The following is a 20046-nucleotide window of genomic DNA, read 5'->3' on the forward strand; positions in this document are numbered from 1 at the left end:
CTTTTTGACAAAAACTAAGATTCATTGGACACATATTATATTGATAATGATCTTCTTTCACAAACGTCAGGCGAATGTTTTTCTCTTTATTATTATTATTATTTCAACGAGATCAGTCCAGTGGCTCCAGTTTGTGATTTTTTGTATAGTTGTGCACCTCATGCTGATTATCATCTTATTGGTTTTGGTGCTGTAGGCGACGTACAGATCAGAATGAAAGGACACTCCTGTTTTAGGAAAATATTAGTTTCTATTTCATGTAAAGAAGATTGCAATGCATCAGGAACGTGTCTTATGCAGATAGACACGAATTTCTGTAAAATTCAAGAGAGAAATTTGTGATATTCATGTTGTAAGCCTAGTAACGTGCAATAATGTATTTATCGGCATTGTTACACAGCTGTGAATGTATTTTGTATTGTTTCAAATGTAATAAGAGTTTAGTGAATTCATTCGTAGGTTCACATATATAACTTATGAAAAAGTCAATACGTGAAAAGAACTTCGCAAAGTTCGAAAATCTCAAAATATGGAACAGTATTGATCTGTAGAGTTCACATATAATTTTAAGCATAAGTTTTTTGACTTGAAATAAAATATGCACTTGGAAAGCTTAATTGATCCCAAAAAGTCCACTTCTCGCTATATATGACCATTTTTCACTCAATAGCGAACAAAGTTAAAACAAGAAATGGTTGATTTCTCTCAATTCCGGATTGAATAGATGGTTGAAAAAGGACAAAATACCCATTCTTGAAGCTCTGAATATATTCTAAGAAATCGCTTCTCGCAGACTCTTATCGTCCTTTCTATACTAGATCAATATGGAAACCGAAAGTTGTAGTAGTAGAAGTATGGTATGTGATAAGCAAGTGTGCGTATATGATTGTGGAAGCGGGTATTTTTATTTTCTACAAAAGAGTAAAAATAATACTTTCCTCTTCAGCACAAAACAATACTGATGTCCTTTCAAAACTTTATTTAAAAAGCGAAAAGAAAGAGAACTGTTTACGTTTATAGTTGCATGAGCGGGCAACTACATTAACCGCTTCCACACCCTTTCCTACGTACACACGTCATGATCATTGGCCGGGTTTTACCAGTGACCTACCAACATACGTCAGAAGATCCGTCCAAGAATCCAGTTTTGCTCTTGCTTAGTAGTGTGAGACAAGTGTGTCTCTTGAGCACCTGGTATTACCGGAAATTTTGATATGAAAGTCTGTCAAGAGACTGCCCATTTTACCTGCGACTGGTTGCATATGTAGCATACCCTTATTTCTTACTTCACTGCTGTAAGAGTCGGAAAGTGATGTCATTTGTTCTAATTTTAAACTTAAAAATGTCGAATTTTTCCAGTGATAAATAATCAAATAGTAACTGTAAAATTAAGTTCAATTCAAATCATACTATTTGAAAAGAAGTTTAAAACATACCGCTTTCAATTTTTTAAGCTGAATATGTTCTTGTTAGGTAGATATGACGTCATTCCAACTGAAATTATACTGTTCAATAGAATGTAAGATAACTGTCCCAGGTCACGTAAATAATTGTCTTTATTATACGAACACCAAGAGAAGATAAATTTACATCAGAAATGTTTGTTGACAATGTTGAAGATTTGGTTATTTGGAGCCAAAGCAGTCAACTACAGCTTGGAGTGGAAGGGATTAAGCAAATAGCAAGCAGCTTATACAGATGGTGATCAGAAAAATGGAAACACCTGTAGTTGGCAACACGTCAGATGTATGGGTTGGTAGTGGTGTCGTGGAGCCCGCAGCGCCAGACCGCTGGTGGTGGTGTGTTAGGTCGGTCTCCATACTACGTCAGGCGCAGTGGAACAGCAGGGTCCAGTGGCTGCAGCAGACGGAGGTAGTGTAAAATGGGAGACCTCTCAGATTTTCAACGAGGGTAAATTGTTGCTGCGCGGTTATGTGCAGTGAGTGTGACGGCAGTGGCTACTGTGTTAGGTGTGTCGCGTGGGACAGTGTTGAAGGTGATGATGGCCTACACAACACATGGGAAAACCACATCGGGGAAGCGGAACAGTGGGCAGAAGAAAATCATGAGTGACAGGTCACGCCGGGTATTAAAGCGCATTGTCACGCAGAACCGTCGTGCCACTGCGAAGCAAGTGACGGAGGAACTCAATCAGCACCTCCCCCACCCTGTTTCGACAATCACAGTCCGCCGCGAATTACACGACATGAACTTACAGGGTCGTGTTGCACGGGCCAAACCGCTCATCAGGGACCATAACGCTTTCGCACACCGCAAATGGTGCCGCGACCACGCAACTTGGACCGTTGAGGACTGGAAACGTGTTATATGGTCGAATGAGTCATCCTTCACCCTATTCCCAACCACAGGCCGTGTTTATGTGTGGAGAACGCCCAAAGAAGCTTATGATCTGCAGTGTCTCCGCCCAACTGTGAAACATGGCGGCGGCTCGGTGATGCTGTGGGCCGCAATATCATGGTTTTCATTGGGTCCTGTGGTCACACTTAGCGGACGAATCACTGCCAACAATTATGTCGCAATTTTAGGAGACCACTTGCATCCTATGGTCCGGATGTTGTTCCCGGACAATGACGCCATCTTCCAGGATGATAATGCACCCATTCACACAGCTGGCGTTGTTGCAGCGTGGTTTGAGGAACATCGGGATGAAGTTCAACACCTCCCTTGGCCCGCCCAATCCCCAGATCTCAACATAATTGAACATCTGTGGTCCGTCTTGGAAACACGATTCCGGCAACGATTTCCACCTCCATCCTCTCTCACAGAACTGGCCGATGTCCTGCACGAGGAATGGTGTAAAATTCCACTTGCTACCATTCACGACCTCTATGCCTCCATCCCACGTCGCATCAAGGCTGTTTTGAAGGCGAAAGGTGGCCCGACACCATATTAATCTGGTAAGTTGCAATTTCGTTCAGGGTTTCCATTTTTCTGATCGCCATATGTATTTCTAAACAAACCCATTGGTACTGCATTGTTCCTATCTTCTCGTGTTGTCGGCATTGGTTGCTGTCATTTAGCAACGCTCGACTCAACTATTTTGATCCCTTGTAAGCATGCGACGAAGGAGTAGGGAGATATAAGAGAATAAATGGTTGAAAAAATGCTAACGTACCTTATGAAAGCAAATGTAATCGTGGTGGCTGTGCATACAATTGAATTTGAGTTATTTTCACAAAGGCAGAGAGAATGTTACAATGATCGTTCAATAAGTCCTTAGAAAAACATAAAAACGAATCATTTTGGGTAGATTTTGATATTATCTTTTAACATAATCTCTCTTTAGTTTGATACATTTTCCCAGCATTTCTCCAACATTTTAAAGCCGTCTAGGAAGAAGGATATCGGAAGATCCTCAAAATAGACATATGCTTGGGCGATGATCTCGTTCGACGTGAGTTGTTTCCCACCGAGCCATTTTTCCAAGTTTCGAAATAAAACAAAGTAAATGGCGGATAAATCTGGTGAATACGATACGGTAGATGTAATAATTCCAATTTTAATTTCATAATTTTCGCCACCAAATTAAAGAAAGAAACTTACCTTGATGGAAGATAATTTTTTCTTTGCCCAATGAGGATGGTTTTTCCTTATTTCTTCTATTAAGCGGTGCAATAACGACACATAATATTCTCCATTTATCATTTGTTCTTTTTCCAAGTAATCCATGTAGATGATTTCGCGTGCATCCCGAAAAATATGGCCATCACCTTGTTGGCCGATTTCACCGGCTTCGCCTTCTTCGCAGCTGGTTCGCCTTTAAAAACCCACTGTTGCGGCAGCTCCTTTGTTTCTGAAATGTCGTAGTGTATACACGAATCGTCCACTATTATGTATCGACGCAGAAAATCGTCGCAATTAGGATGAAAAAGTGCTAAACCAGCTCCCGAATCGATCACCAATTGCGTTTATACTACACTGAGAAGAAACGCGGCAACCATCTTGCCGAGATGTTTTTCAAACCCAATTTTTTGTTCAAAATTGAAAGCAGTGTACCTTATTATGTGCATGTGACCTCAACTATTTTGTGCACTTTGATTCGTTGATCACTCAAAACCATATCGTGGATTTTGTAAATCATTTTGAAGGAAGACACTTCCACTGGACATTCCGAACGATGTTCATCATTTGTGGGTGTATGGCCACGTGTTAACTCATTTACCTAATTGTAAACTGTCGCAAACACAGGAGTAGATGTGCCATGAACATTATTCAACTCGGCTTTAATTTTTTTCGGTGTTAAATCTTTTAATTAGAAGTGTTTAATAACCGCATGAAACTCATTTCTTTCCTTTTTTCTAAATACACACAATTTTTATTCTTCTATCGACTATGACAATGAATCCGCGTGAGGGATATAGCTGAAGCTTTAACAACAGTCTAGTGAGGAATAACACTTAGTAAAAGCAAACCTTTATCAATATTACGAGTGTCATATTTCGGATTTCCTAAAGACTTATTGAACTACCCTTGTATTTAAAATGTTTCAAGTAAGTTCTCGAGGAGTTCAGCTTACCAAAAACTCCTGTAGACATTTACTCCGTCGCGTCGTGTATCCGGGAGATGAGAAATCTCAATAACTAAATGATGGATCACCTCAAATTTTGGCCAGGGTGTAGATGGAATCTAACCCAGTTAACCAAAGATACGGACAATAAAAAATCGATTCCTTATGTACTCTTATGGATACCACTCTGATAGATATGGTATTCTTATGAATAGTAATTACTGATATTATCCTTGTTTGATAGACTACCTGCCGTGCTGATGAGTTTAACGTGTTAGTATAAAATGCTCAGGATGGAAAATACTAATTTGTCTGTGGAATACAACGCTAAAGTGAAACTAAATTACTTTTTACTCAACAAATCAAGACTTAAATATTTTCTATTTTCAAGCATCCATTCATCCTTACTAAGGTTTATGAGTGAGAAATCGAGGGTGAGGGAAAACACAAAAGTTCAAAGTTTAGTTGTGTACACTTGTAACAAACCAAACTTCTTTACACTGGTGTACACTATCATGTTAACTAATCTTCTTACAAAGTTAATAGTCATACACTGTTGATTTCAAATGTGTCTGGTGGATGTGGTAGTGCTCTTAATTTTCTAATTCCGTTAATAAAATGGAACATATATAGCCTCAACTTATTAAAATATACTTCATTCTTTACCGTATAAGACAAAATCCGTGGTGTTCAATAAGATCGAAGTAGGAGTTTTGTCTAGAAATAACTTTTACACTTACATTGAGCGGTAATTGTTCATTATATTTGAAAACAAACACTAACAGAATATAGGCTATAGCTATAATAATGAACATAAATTTAAATCAATTAATATGAAAATAGATAATAATATATCTTTTTGCTTTTATTTTCTACGCAACATTCAAGAGAAGAAAGGCTTCCGCGTGGGCAAACGTAGTTTTGTTATTACAGCCGCTGCTATTACAGGTTACCATACGCTTCTGATTGAAACTATACAGCACCTTATTTTCGAAATAAATGGAAAAATATATATTTGGAATCAACATGTACTCTATTTTGAGACAAAGTTAATTACACTTTTAATGATTTCATTCATCGCATTCCTCTTCCCATTACTTCCGCTTATTAGATACGTACAGAACACAATTTGATTCAGTATGCATGATTAAACAGGAACATGACTTTGAAAATAAATAAATTGTAGAGCAGCTTCGAATACTTCTCTTGCTTTTACTTAATGAGAATCTCAACTCCAAATCAAGAGTTCTTTCAGTTTGTTTGTTTATTTGGGTTGCCTAGCGAAGATCTTTGATACGCCTATCATCAATCTAGTGGTTGGGTTTCAAGGTATTTCTCTCTCTCTCCACTCCTCTACGTTCGAAGATAAATTGGATGCCATGGCTTCCCCAGGAGACTGTGTTCATAGCAATGGTCAAGAATGCAGCAACCTCTGACATCTCATTTTTCGTTTCTTACTTGAGTCTTTGTTTTCCCGTTCCCGTTGTAATTAAATAAAATCAATCTTAGAGAAGTATATTCAATATCGGCATGTATAAGCACATTTTAAACAACGTAATTTTGGGAATTTCTCCCACAGCTTCATATTACTGTCTTGCTTGAAAACTATATTAGTACCATTTGAAATTTAAAAAAAATGTTTCCTCCTTTCTTTTGTTTACACTTTATAAAAATAAACCGTCTTGAGTTCTTCTGTTGAGATTAGTGTTGCCAACGCACCAGGTGTGTGTGTGTGTGTTTGAATGAAAATTCATATTATCAATTATGTGCAAATTTTGATGGCTTATCATTAATTAACCTAAAACACACCTATTGCAGTAATTTTGCGACAACAATGTTGCCAGGGGCCGCATTTCTGTCAAAAAACACCCATTTTATGGACTTGCATTAAATAGCCTTTTTATATGGCAACGCTGCATCAACCTTGTCACATTTTTGCACCAATGGATAAAAGTTGATGCATACTGTTCATATAAACAGGAATTCGCCCGCAGGAAATCAGTTTTCTGCACTGAATAAGTGATTTTCTTCAGTTTGCACATTTTTTATTTTACACTTACAGTAATTTCTTTCGTTACTACACGAAAAGGTTACAAGTTCCAGCATTGGCTATGATCTCGAAAATTATTACATAGAAAATGCTTACATTCGTTTCAAGTCTCAGGTCCTTATCATTCTTACATCAAAAGATATACGCAATCAAACTTTTGGTTGCGCAAGTTTACGGATACACTATATATATATATAACTTCTCTTGCTCGGGAGAAGGCCAAAAACCACTGAATCACATTAGTTTCCTCTATTGAACTTCCAATACCTGCATGAATTACAAAAATTTTGGAGGAAAGCTTGCTGCAGCTCTTAAACCTGCCATCAATAAAGAAGGTCGTGCTGGCCTGCTAGGCAGTCTGCAAAATGAAACTATTCAACGACTCTTATTCGCTATGGCTGCTACTCAAAACGAAACCTTTAGATTTCACATCACCCTCTGCTCAAAAACTAACAAAAATTCACGTAAATACAGCCAGATATTGAACTTTACGGAAATGGGAATTCTTATCTCGTTTTTAAATCATGACATTTCATTGCATCTGTCACTTGTTCGGAACTGGGAAGGATTTTGACATGTATGGGACTGGGAATGTACGCAAGTGGGAGGACGCCGTGAAAACATGTAGCTGGTTTTCTTCGATATACATCGATAATAATTTTACTAATGTGTTTTTTTTTTAGATACGGAAGTTAGCTTTGATTTGATTGGTGAGTTTAGCGTCCCGTTCAACAGCGAAGCTATATGAGACGTGAAGCTACAATTTAACGTGGGATCTGAACGATAGCGTCCCGTTCAACAGCGAAACTATATGAGACGTGAAGCTACAGTTTAACGTGAGATCTGAACAACATGAGCTCCCACTGGGAATCTGAACTTGGGTATCCCACGACAAAGGAGGGAAGTTAGCATCACACGTTAGTCAAATCCTTAATACAATGCTAAAAATGGCTTTGAAGAGGGTCCCTTATGTTTGCAAATATACGATAATTTGGACAGTTGTTTCTCACAAGAAGCTGAATTAACCAGAATATCGGGTATTTACTACCAGAGATTTTCATAAAGACTATCGTAGCAAGGAATTACGCAAGACTAGGGTTGCTAACTTACCGTTAGTTTTGTCAAACTCAACTCTACATTTCAAGATTTAAAATATAATGTTATTGTAAATTTGTTTTGAGGATTATGAGTTGGTGTCGATAATTTTGTTTTTCAGAGTAAGAAACCCTAAATAAATAAAAAAATACAATATGGAGCCACAATGGAAGCACGATCACCACTACTAGTTTTTCACGCTTATATATTTAAAATGTATTTTAAATCACATATGGAAAACAAAAAAATCTAATCGCAGCGCGCACATTCGCTTATCAATTGCTACCTCGGAAGCCAGATTAGTTAGCATAGTCCAACTGTAATATCAAAACTCAACTATATCTTAAAATGGAAATGTACTCAGTTGTGCTGTTATTGGGAGCTCTTAAGGCACTACTTCGGTCCTTTGAAAAATACAAATATAAGAGGAAAGAAACTTAGCTAGAAAGCTTTAATACGGTGTTCACATCAGCATTGTTATCTTAATTCATCTAAACTATTGTATTAACCAAGAGATATAAAACAATATGGTTTTAACAAGAAGTATATAATCGCCCAAACATTGCATTAGAGAGGTGAAGCTTTCCCAGTGCGCTTTTGTTTTCCTATCTTTTTCACCCTGTGTGTTTTCGTTTCTCTGTTCATTGAGTCCCTTGCCTTATGCTAACTGCGTTGTGACACAGCGCGGAAACCTGTGGCCCCAGGATACGAATTAATTTGAATTCCGGAACCAAAGTTTGTTCCAGAATAGTTGCCAGGCAACCAATGCACAGAACAACCGTTTCCAACCTCAATGAGCCATGAGACGACCTTTTTACAAAAAAGTACTCTGTATCATATTATATACAAAAGATTCCTTTTTTAAAACGACGAACATGGCTTCAGGATGTACGGCTTGCTGTTTTGAGTGGTTGGTTTATTAAGATTATATTTTTTTCTTGTTTACTGTTGCCGATACACACACACGCATGCACAAATAAAAAGATCACTGGGACCAGGTTTTACAAGACATACGTAAACAAATATACACTAAGTCTGCACAGCTTTCATAAAGACAAGAAACCACACGCATATTCAGAATTGTATCTTCCACTTCTCTATGCTCAATATTAAATTATATTTTCTTTTAAGGTAGTACCATTTTATTATGACCGATGCTAAAATTACTTTTGCTGCTCATGGATACAAAGAATTGCAAGACGTGTTAGAGACTCTTGTAAAAATATGGCACACAGGATTTCCTAAACGTGTCAATTTAGTCTCAATCTGTAGGCCAGCCACAGTTCTTGAGTTTTGTGTATACTCCCATTTAGATGGTCGGAACATTAGTTATACAGGGTCCTTTCCTGAGATTTCTATGCGAAATAAAATTTCTTTCAGAAATGTAATTTTGGGATGATCATTCAACCAATACTAGACTGGGGAATAGTCGCAATGGAATTCGAATACTCACAAGGAACCTGTCATCCGGACATGCGATTCAAACCTAGTCCATTCGATAAACATACCGAAGATATGTTCATGCGAAAAAATAAAGCGCCATGGACAACGGACTAAGTCCCTGGAGCCCATTAACCTTGGTAGTATATGAAAATCGTAGATTTGCAGTGAAATAGCTATTGCATCAACACTGTTCATTGGAAAGCTTATAGTTCTTTATAGTTCTTTCTGTTCAGCATGAAACAAACTTTCCAGAGGTGCTATGTGTTGGGGACCCATAACGTATTTGAACAGAGAAAATTGGGAGAATGTCGGGAATATTCCCTCCAGAAATCCCTCCCATCCCTCCAGAGACCCTCTGGCGTGGGCCCGGGTGAAACATACAATCCAAATATATCCTGAAAAATACTAAAGGGGATAAGAAATGTATGTAGCAAGTTTTGTATTATTTGATAGAAGAGGTATAACTGGAAAGTGTGTATTGGTATAAAAGAGCAATTTCACTGCGAGTCTACTATTTTCATATACTACCAGTGTTAATAGGCCCCAGAGACCTACTCCGTTGTTCATGGTACCTAATTTTTTTTTATCATGAACATATCTTCGTTTTGTTTATCTAATGGACTAGGTTTGATTCGGATGTCCACATGACAGGTTCATGTCCGTTCCTTGTCAGCAGCAGGTCCCACTCTTTCGTTTCTTACTGCAATGTACAAAAGCCATTCTTCAACAGGTGATCATAGTGTGCGGAGTTCAAACGTTGTTATTATTTTAATTTATTCCTGCGACTATATGTGAAATATTGTTTCTTTATAAATAGTGGATTGCAATAGTTATAAGCACCAAGTGGTACTAGGGTTACCAGCATGGCCGGAAATATTGCTGTTATTTTGATTAAAGCCGGTGACCGGTACAAACTTCTTACCAGCGCTTATATGACCGTTTTTTTTTTCAAATTTGTATCTAGTTCAAAGTATAGATTGAAAAAGTAACTTTCATTTTGTAAATCCAAAACTGTCACCTTTCATCATCTATCAACGATTAATATATTTTGTTTATCTGTTTAAATAATTTTAAACAGATGACAGGGACTGTAACAAGGAAAACTAGAAATTTACTTGTAAGAATTTTATACATTTATTGATGGTGGAAAAGTACTTCTTAAATCAATTTTCTGTAGTTGAGTATAAGTTTAAAGAACAAACTTCATTTTCCAAATCCAAAATTGTCACGTAAAGATTAATATACTTTTGTTAATCTGTTTCAATGTCGATCTCAGTTTCTCATTTTTAGCACAATGTATCTATTAAGCTTATTAGTGAATCTACAATTGTGCTGCCAAAATGACTTGAGCCGTGGCAAAAATGCGAATTAACGCTCACACCCTCACACACCCACGCGTTGAGCTAATAAGGGTTCAGCTGTTGTTAAGCGAGAGAAAGCGAGTGGAATTCCTTCAGCCGATAGCAACGCTTGCAACGGAAGTCTAGGGATCAACTCAATGCAGCATATCTATAAGCTTATGCAGAATACAGTGCTAATGCACTTTTGTTGATGATAGCACATTTCCTTCCCTTGAATGGGTCCGAACACAGATACCTGGCACTTAGACCTATATCATAGGGAATTTTGAGGGGATGCCGGTTTTTTATTTTACAGAATTGGCAACCTTAAGTGGTACACAAACAGACTCTTAAGATTGTCCATGGAATGCATAATTATTTTTAAAACGAGGCCGAGCAAAAAGTTGTCAATCTCTAGCATAGCAATCGGCGCTTTGCCACATTTCAGGAAAGAACCGTTTGTACCTGTGATGCAAGTTTACAAATGGTGCAAAGAATTATAACCGATAAACAGGAGCGGGTTCCTGTCAACTCCTAACTTCGGCCTAGGTCACGCGTATCATTTTAAAGATACGGTAGTAATGCAAGAAATTACGAACATGCAAGACATAAATTGGAAATTTTTCGGCTGATTTAGTAGATAGCGTGAGCGACTTTGCGCACGAAGTCCTGGGTTCGATTCCTGATAGGCGCGTCTTGAAAAATTTGAACGTATTTCGGTGGTTTGGATTCTCTCTTAAACTTTAGCTTCACGTCTAAATAGTCTTGAAGACGAAAAGGGACGCTAAACCTCAATAAACGAACAAACACAAATTTGAAGGAGGTATCTTTATTTTAAAATTTCATTTCTAAATCACTGTAATTAAAAATAGCTTAGCTTATATTAAATTAGAGTTTAGTGTCCTACCAGCACCGAGGCTGTATGAGACATGTATCTATAATTAAACACGGGATCTAAACCACATAGCTCACACTGGAATTCAAACCCAGACCTCTATAGTCACGAAGAAACACAATGAAAGAATAGCATTAAAACTGAACTAATGTTCTTTTTTTGTTTGTCTAATGCCTAGGGGGACTTGAATGAATGTTCGAATGTTTATGAGATTTCAAAACATACGTGTAATGAAGCAACATCATTTAAGTTTATACATATAAAAGAAACATTATTTCTATGACACAAATGCATACCGTACATAATGAAGAAATCGGCATGCAATAATGTGTTTGATTGAACAGTTCATTATAGATACTAATCCTGTCATTTTTATCTGTTTTTTGATTGAACGCTTAAAATGAAATCTGTTTTACGTCTCATGATTATGTCGGGTAGGCTAAAGGAGACGGTGATAATGAGAAATGAATGAAATGGTGAAATGACGAAAGTGGTAGCAAACGTGAAAACCCCGAGGAAACCCGCACACATGTGGACTGCCCACCAAGTGCACAGTAGCCTCAAGAAATCTAACTAGTTGTTTTTCTCTAAAACCCTGCATTTCTCAACAGCAAATTTTATATAAACAAAAACTCGCATAAATATGCTACAACTGATGAACCAGTTTAATCAGAAATACAAAATACAAACATTTACCAGAACGAATAATATGAGCATGAGATCCAAAGATTTTTTTTTTTTTTATTTACATTGTTTTGAAAATAAATAACTAAACATATCAATAGATTTATCGCACGAAACGCACATATAGGTTTATACGCAGTACACAAAATGAATTAATTGAAGATTCCAAGCAAACGATTTTACGTTATTTATTTGTAAGATTTTGTTACTAGCGTTGCGGCTGCTCTGCTATTTAGAGACAACATAATCTGTCTGAAGTGCGTTGGTAATTATGTTTTGCGATCACTATATGTAACGAAACAAAATGGACGTATCGCAATATTAGTAAATAACAAGTGTTATTAAGAAAAAGGAGAACTCAAAATTCAGTTGCAGATAGGATTACCAAACGTCCTCTTTTTACCACGACATGTTCTCCTTGCCGGACCTTAAAAATAATTTGGGGTGGGATTTTAGATAATGGGAAAATATTCTCTCTCACACACACATTTTCTTTTTATCTTTCCGTTTTCTTTTTTCTTGTATGTGTTTATGTGTGAGAGAGATACAGAGAAAAAAAAGAGAAAGTAGGTGTGTGTGGTGATGGTAGTGGGAGATATAGAAAACCGCTTCAACTTCGAGACTCGTAATATATATTCATGGTCTAGCTTACATTAATTTTGATTTGGTTACCATATTCAGTTTGCAAGGAAATGCAACTCGTCCAGTTATAAACGCGAAGAATAAGACTTACGTAATGGGTACCAGGCACGTACACTAAAATTTATTTCGGGAGGAGTCCAAAACATTTGGGGGGATCCAAATTTGATATGAGAATAAATGATATTAAAATTTTAAAGATTACACATAAAATTAGACTAAATCTACAGATAAGTTGTGATTTCGGGGGAAGGGGAGATTTTCTGTAAATTTAGTCTATCCACCCTATGCGTAAGACTTACGTCCCTGATCGATATTGTAAAAGTTTAGTTGTACAAAGTTCATTTTCTCACTCTCCGATTAAGAGATTTGTCAGTTAATGTAAATGTTTTCGTAAAATCTAAGAATATCTTCTTTTAAACTCAAATTGCAGACATGTATGGACTAGTTGAAACTTGATCGTGGGTGGATAAATCATGGATAGATAAAATATGAGGAGGGAATGTGAATTCTTGGTTAATAGATTTACTTTTCATACCAAGTTAAAAAGTGAGACGATGCTTCAATCAATTTGGTAAAATTATCTTCACAAATCGAGGTGGTAATTATTTTGGGACTAACATTTAACGAGAACAAGAGTTCTTCAGTGCTTCTCGACGTGTCGAAGAACTCCTTCTTAGCAAAATGGTTCGAGTTGACATACATTCCGAGGATACCACAACTTGGACCCCTGATAGAAACTCAAATTGATCAGTTTTCATGTTCAGTTGAAAATTTGTGTACTACCTAACCTTGATACCGAAAACGTAAGATATTGTGAAACTAAGCTTAAAATTCTTGATAATTTGACACACAAAAGACAAAATAACTTTGTTAAAAGAACTCCTTTAAAACAATCGTTAGCGAAAATTATAATTATTTCGCTATAATTATTATAATTATAGCGAAAATTGTAATTATAATTATAATAACACTCACATCTACGATTTTTATATATACGTCCTATTTCAAGGTACTATTTCGGAAACAGGGAAAATAAATTAATAGTTGATTAAACTCCATTCTTCTATACTCTATAGGGTAAAAGAGATGCATACTAAATATAACCAAAGTGACAAAAGAAAATTATTGGATAATGAAACAGAGGAACTTAGGGAAAAATGATTACAATGTAATCCACATAGCTTAAGGAAAACTATATTCATAGATCTTTCGTACTTTATCTTGTTTCAAGATAATTGCTGCTGATTAACCATTTATGTGGTAACAACAAATATGAGAAATGTCAGTAGCAAGCTTGAAATAATGTATTAGTGAATATGGCGTTTTATCTTCTACATTAAGTTTTGTATGGCAACTTGACAGTACGTTCGTCAAGTTCCAGGGTAGTAGACAATTTGCTGCCAGTACTTAGACATTCTCCAAACACACGTTTTAAGTAGAAGCGCCATAGCATTTTTTCCTGGAATAAAATGATTTTTTACTAAATTCAATACAGGGCCAATCGCTTAATTTCTGCCGATAACAAATGAGTCAGGAATTAGGGCTGCGGTGGCTCTTGGCGTCCATGCTTCAATCCAAGCACGCACAAAGTGATGTTTTGGAGTACAAACACTGTGTGCTTTAGTTTCCTCGGAATTGTCACATTCTCTCCCACTTTCTTCATTCTACCATTTCATTTATTGTCATCACCATCTCTCTGAACTTCAGAGAATAGTCGTGGGACGTTAAACTAAAAATTGATCAGAAATAGGTCTAGACTTTTTCTGATGCAGATAGTGATGTAGAAGGGGGAAACAATTACCAACAATCAAAATTTTATACCGGAAGCGGGGAAACAATGGGTTGTACTTGTAGGCTAAGTTGGCAAAAGTTCCGACATTCTTAATGGCTGTAATGATGGTGATGATTCTGATTATTAGAATAATGACAGTGAATGAAAAAGAAAAACTGAGTAGCCATAAAAATAGGTAATTTCATGAAAAAGGAAACCTGTTGGAATATAATAATTCTAAATAAGGGATGTCTGAAAATCTCTCTATCATCGGTGAGCAACCTAAAATTTATATATCACTCAATAAGTTAATCCTTTCAGCCAGATATTGTGCAGTTCGTTTCATTCATTATATTAGAGATTGTACATAAAAGAAAAAGATGTAGCGTACTTACTTGACTAGAGAATCACAGGCATTGGGGTTATTTCTATTCTTGCCTTTGAGGTTTCTGGCTCGAATCAGCGTGACAAGAAGTCTTTCCTCTTCAGCGTCGTAATCAAGTGAAAACCAAACCCTCCCCAGGTGATCTTCCGGATAATCTAAGGTATCTTCATCATATGAAACTGTCTTGTAAAGATCTGGATTGATGGCACCTGTAAGACATATGAAGAGAAAGACATTTTTAGATCACATCTAATCAATATTATTTTAAATGCTGTTTTGTTCGACATTCTATACTTCGGTGACATTTTTAAAGAAATGTAATATTTGAAAAGAAGTAGCAGTGTCATTTGTACACCACGTAAAAGAACTTGGTTTGTATAGGGTGATATTTTCGGCATTAATGTTGACACCGGAAGTTGCAGTACATTTCTACCACTTCTGGTTTTATCAGAGAGATCAGAATGGAGATGCAATGTATTCTTGAGAACTAATTGCAGGAAAACGCTTCTCGCTATCTATTATTGGTTTTCTCAATAGCGGTCACTGTTAAAACTAGAAATCATTGACTTGTGACTTTCGATTTGAATACAAGGTTAACTTAGAAAGAGTACCTGTTTACGGAAGACTAAAACGATAAAAAGAGCCAACTTCCCGCTATTACTGTTTTTACTCTGTTGCGATCAATATTAAAAGCAGAAGTAGTTAATTTATACCACTTCCGGCTTGAATAGAGAGTTAGGAAAGAAGATAGTATCTATCTTTTAAAATGATAAATCGATTTAAACAAATGCTACACGCTCTCTAATCATTTGTACTCTATATAGATCAATATTGAAACCGGAAGTTGTAGTAGATTTCTATCACTTCCAATTTTTACTAGGGAGTTAAGGATGGAGATGAAATGAATTTCTATTCGACTACAGAAAACGTTTCCTCGCTATCGTATCTACTTATTGATTTCAAAATAATCAATACTTTTTTCTTTGTCCTGTTGCATGCAAAATCTTAAACTTACTGACGTGACTACTTGTAAAGTGATAAAAATAGTAAAAATAATTTATTTATTTAATAGATAAAATCGGAAAGATTTTCATGGTCTTTTAATTTACCCCTCAGTGCCAACTACCTACATGGTAATGATCTCTTCTTCTTTACATGATTCATACGTCACTAAGTAATTTTTACAGTGGTGATGTTTAAAATTGCATATCTTCTAATTTATTTAAGATATACAGGTCGGATTTTTTTTATCTTGAAGATAATGCTTTAGGGATGTGAGATAATGGTATAGAATTTAAACTCTCTTCTGTCCGTAGGTTAAGTGGCGGTATATACCCCGTGTCACTGAAGAGTTAGAATAAGATGCTTTCTACAAACAGCGACCAGCTAAAGATTATACGAACACACTCATGACTTAATTTTATTCGGGGGGGCCGTGGTGGCTCAGTGGTAGAGCGTTCACCTCTGGTGCTTGGGGTCCCGGGTACGATCCCAGCCCCGCCAAGTGAACCTTGTGGTGGACAAACACCGTGTGCGTGGGTTTTCTCGGGGTTCTCCCGTTTCCTCCTACTTTCTCTTCATTCCACCATTTCATTCATTACTCATCATCACCGTCTCCTTTAGCCTAACCGGCATAATCGTGGGACGTAAAACTCAAATATTTCATTTCATTTTTAATTTTATTCGGTATTTATCTTTGCTATTCTGAGTTGGACTTTAGTGGCTACTTTTTGAATTGTAAGTGAATATTTGCTTACTTTTTCTTTATTTTTAGTGCCTAAACTTCCGGTCTCTAATGATAACTAGAAACGTTTGCATAGAGAAAGGAGATTTTAAATATATATACCCTGCGTTATGGAGACTAGCGAAGCTTTGTTTTACTTTTCTCTTTAGCAATAACAAAAAATATGGAAGCTAAAAACAGAAACGATTATGAGCCACCTGGAAATGAAAACCATTAGGAGCAATGGTAAAGTTTCCATGAAAGTTTCTCAATGGACGACGATGATCTAATAATTTCCCAGTGGGATACACACACACACACACACACACACATATATATATATATATATATATATATATATATATATATATATATATATATATATATATATATATATATATATATATATATATATAAATAAGCGGAATAAAGCAAAAAAAGTTGAGCAATAATCTCCTATGACGTTAGTGCTCTCACTTCATCAAGATTCGCAGGGAATGCTGGGAATTGCTGACCTCGTCCACCATGGACATTTTGGAAAACAATTTAGAGGAAAATTGGTTTAGTCTCGGTTGTCCTATCTAGTTTTTTTTTTAAGCATCCCCTGCCTCCGTCCGTAAACCCGTTGCTCTGTCTCATATATTAAACTGCGTCAACATGCTCCATTATTAACGTCCTTTTCAAACACACGGATATGTATTAACCGTCTTTTCTCTCTCGCATACTCAAGCGCCATCTGGACGTGCCTCTGTAAATAAAAGCATGCAAGATATGAGCAGTTTTGTTGAAAACACAGAACCTCATAAAAGAACAAAATTAATTTTCACGCTCGTTATCATAATGGCGACCTACCTACATTCCTTTCTTTCTCTTAACACATTCCGCCATATAAATATATTTATATGTATGTGCCTTTATAATTTACGTTTTAAGATATTTTTAAACGCTTTTAAACCATTCAGCATGGTAGAGATATATCCAATTTATATTTCATTACTTAATTATGTATTTTTTATGCTTGTTTACAGAGATCTTTTTTCTTACGTGTCGTATTCAATTTCAGCGAACGACAATTAATTCGGAAAAGATGATTACGAGTTCTGATTTTACTTATCAAAATTCATGGCTAGATTAACTGTGAAATATGAATTTACTCATTAATATTATTGTATTTAGATGACATATCATACACCTACTGCATTTTTTGGACACATGAAGGGGATTTATAAATATATATTTAACTTTAACTCGCTTAAGGAGGGGTTATTTGGCGTTAATGATTCTGAATTGACTCTAGATGTGAGTAAAACCAGTTTCTATTTTTTATATATATAAAAACCGGAAAACAGTTTTTAGAAACCACAAAAAAATCGACTTTTCTGTTTTCCACTAAAACCTTTACTGTTTTCTCCAAAGAGCTTTAGGTTTAAACTGAAACCAGTGTGATTCTCGTCGAACCCAGTATCTGTTCTTGATCTTGTAGTATTTATTTCAAAAACATGCTAAAGAAGAAAAACGTTTTTGATAGAATATCAAACAGAAACTGCTTTTTTGATAGTAAACAGAGGTATTTTTAAATAAAAAGAAACTTAAAGTTTTCAAAACTAGGCCTGGTTTTTCTAAAATCTTAAAACCTGTAAAACCGGTTTTTGTGTCCTGCCACTAATTTACAGACCATTTTCTTGTTAGATACAGGATGACCAACTCATTAGTTGGCTGGGATTTCTTAATAGTTTGAATAGTATTAATGATACCGTAATGAAAATCTCAGCAGGACTTACTTTAGTGTCCGAGAAAGGAGATAAAAACCATTCAATCTTCTTATATAGGGGAAATTGTTTTTATCTAGGGTAATTTATCAGCAAAATTTAACAACTACGGAAAAGTGGGACTTTTATGACAAAATGACGAATTTCAGCGAAAAACTCTAGTATAGATTTGCAGACAGAGCTTTATGCCTCTGTTTTCCTTGTACCTTCTATTGAGTACCTAAACTACCTTCAGTTTCATGCGAAGACTTCCTTGTATAAGATCTTAGCGAATTACACTCATTTAATGTTGTACACGAGAGGGAATTTGATTGTTTGGTAATTTTTACCACTGAAAGGGAACGAGATGGACCACCCAAATTTATAGTGGTACATATTGAGGTTCCATACTATTATACGTAAATGTTTAAATTGGACAATTGCCAAAATTTAAGTGGTGGGCCAAGGTACCTCCTCCAAATTTTAAGTAGGGTGCATCAATGTATCTATGTCTTAAGAAATAAAATAAACCCTTTTACATGCCCATGTAATCATATAAGGTAATAAAAGCTCATCAAATGGAATAAAATAGGTCAATGACCTCCGAAATTTGAATTTTTGGCAATTTTTTTACCAATGAAAGGGAACAAGATGAACCATCCAAATTTATATTGATATATATTAGGGTCCTATACTATTATGCCAAATGCTTAAATTGGACAATTTCCAAAATTTAAGGGGCGGGCCTAGGTACCCCTCCCAAATTTGAAGAATTGTGCACGTGCACCAATGTACACGTCTAATAAAAGAAAACGGAGCCCTGCACACGCCCATATAACTATATAAGGTAATAGTAGCTCATCAAAGAGGATAAATTGATCAAAAACCAAACACGTGGTACAACGTATTGCTTACGTTTATATATTGGCAATTTTTTCACCCACGAAATTGAACGTGGTGAACCATCCAAATGTATAGTGATACATATTAAGGTTCTATACTATGATACCAAACGTTTAAATTTGGCAATTTCCAAAATTAATGGGTGGGCAAAGGTACCCCTCTCAAAATTTTAAAGGGGTGCATTAATGTACCCATGTCTTATGAAAGGGAATGGATCCCTGTACATTCCGACATAACCATATAATGTAATAGGACCTCATCAAAGGGGATAAATTAGGTCAAAAACCTCCGAAATTTAATTGTTTGTCAATTTTTTAATAGATGAATGGGAACGAGATGGACCCCAAATACTAATAGAGGTACATACCCTGGTCCTAGGCTACCATACCCAATTTTTAGATTTGGCAATTTCCAAAATTTAAGTGGGTGGTCCTATGTACTCCTGCCAAAAATTTAAGGAGTAGGTCAAGGTAACCCCGTCAAAATCTACAGGGGTGGTTCTAGATATCCCTAGGTCATTGACCCTGGGCTAAAAGCATTGACCTATGAGGCAACAAAGATCGGGGTCAAAGTCCAAAGTGAGATCAACTGGCCTCATTACTACTTCTAGCGTGTAAGTAAAGACTTCTGTAACCACATGACAATTTTGAAATTATATTATTCCTATATCACACCCCAACTGGAACACGCATATGTTATTTGCACTCCTCAGAATGAAACATATACTCAAATGGTTGAAAGAATATGGTGCAAGTTTTTTTTAAAAATTATTAATGTGTTTAAAAAAACTGGACCGTATCCTGCATACACATCATACCTAGTACTAACGAGCAACTTCA

At 36.1% G+C, this 20046-nt stretch overlaps 1 protein-coding gene across 1 annotated transcript in view; it reads right to left on the bottom strand.

Annotated features, from left to right (window-relative positions):
- Positions 1-20046, bottom strand: part of LOC145686439 (synaptotagmin-15-like) — a 440558-nt gene that overhangs the window by 288329 nt on the left and 132183 nt on the right. Inside the window, exon 2 of the mRNA XM_081759741.1 lies at positions 14844-15042. Coding sequence (XP_081615867.1) covers positions 14844-15042 — 199 coding nt within the window. The remainder of the gene's footprint in view (positions 1-14843; positions 15043-20046) is intronic.

This window comes from Thermobia domestica, chromosome 5 (assembly GCF_964235325.1).
Source record: "Thermobia domestica chromosome 5, izTheDome1.hap1.1, whole genome shotgun sequence".
In the NCBI taxonomy this organism is placed as follows: Eukaryota; Metazoa; Arthropoda; class Insecta; order Zygentoma; family Lepismatidae; genus Thermobia; species Thermobia domestica.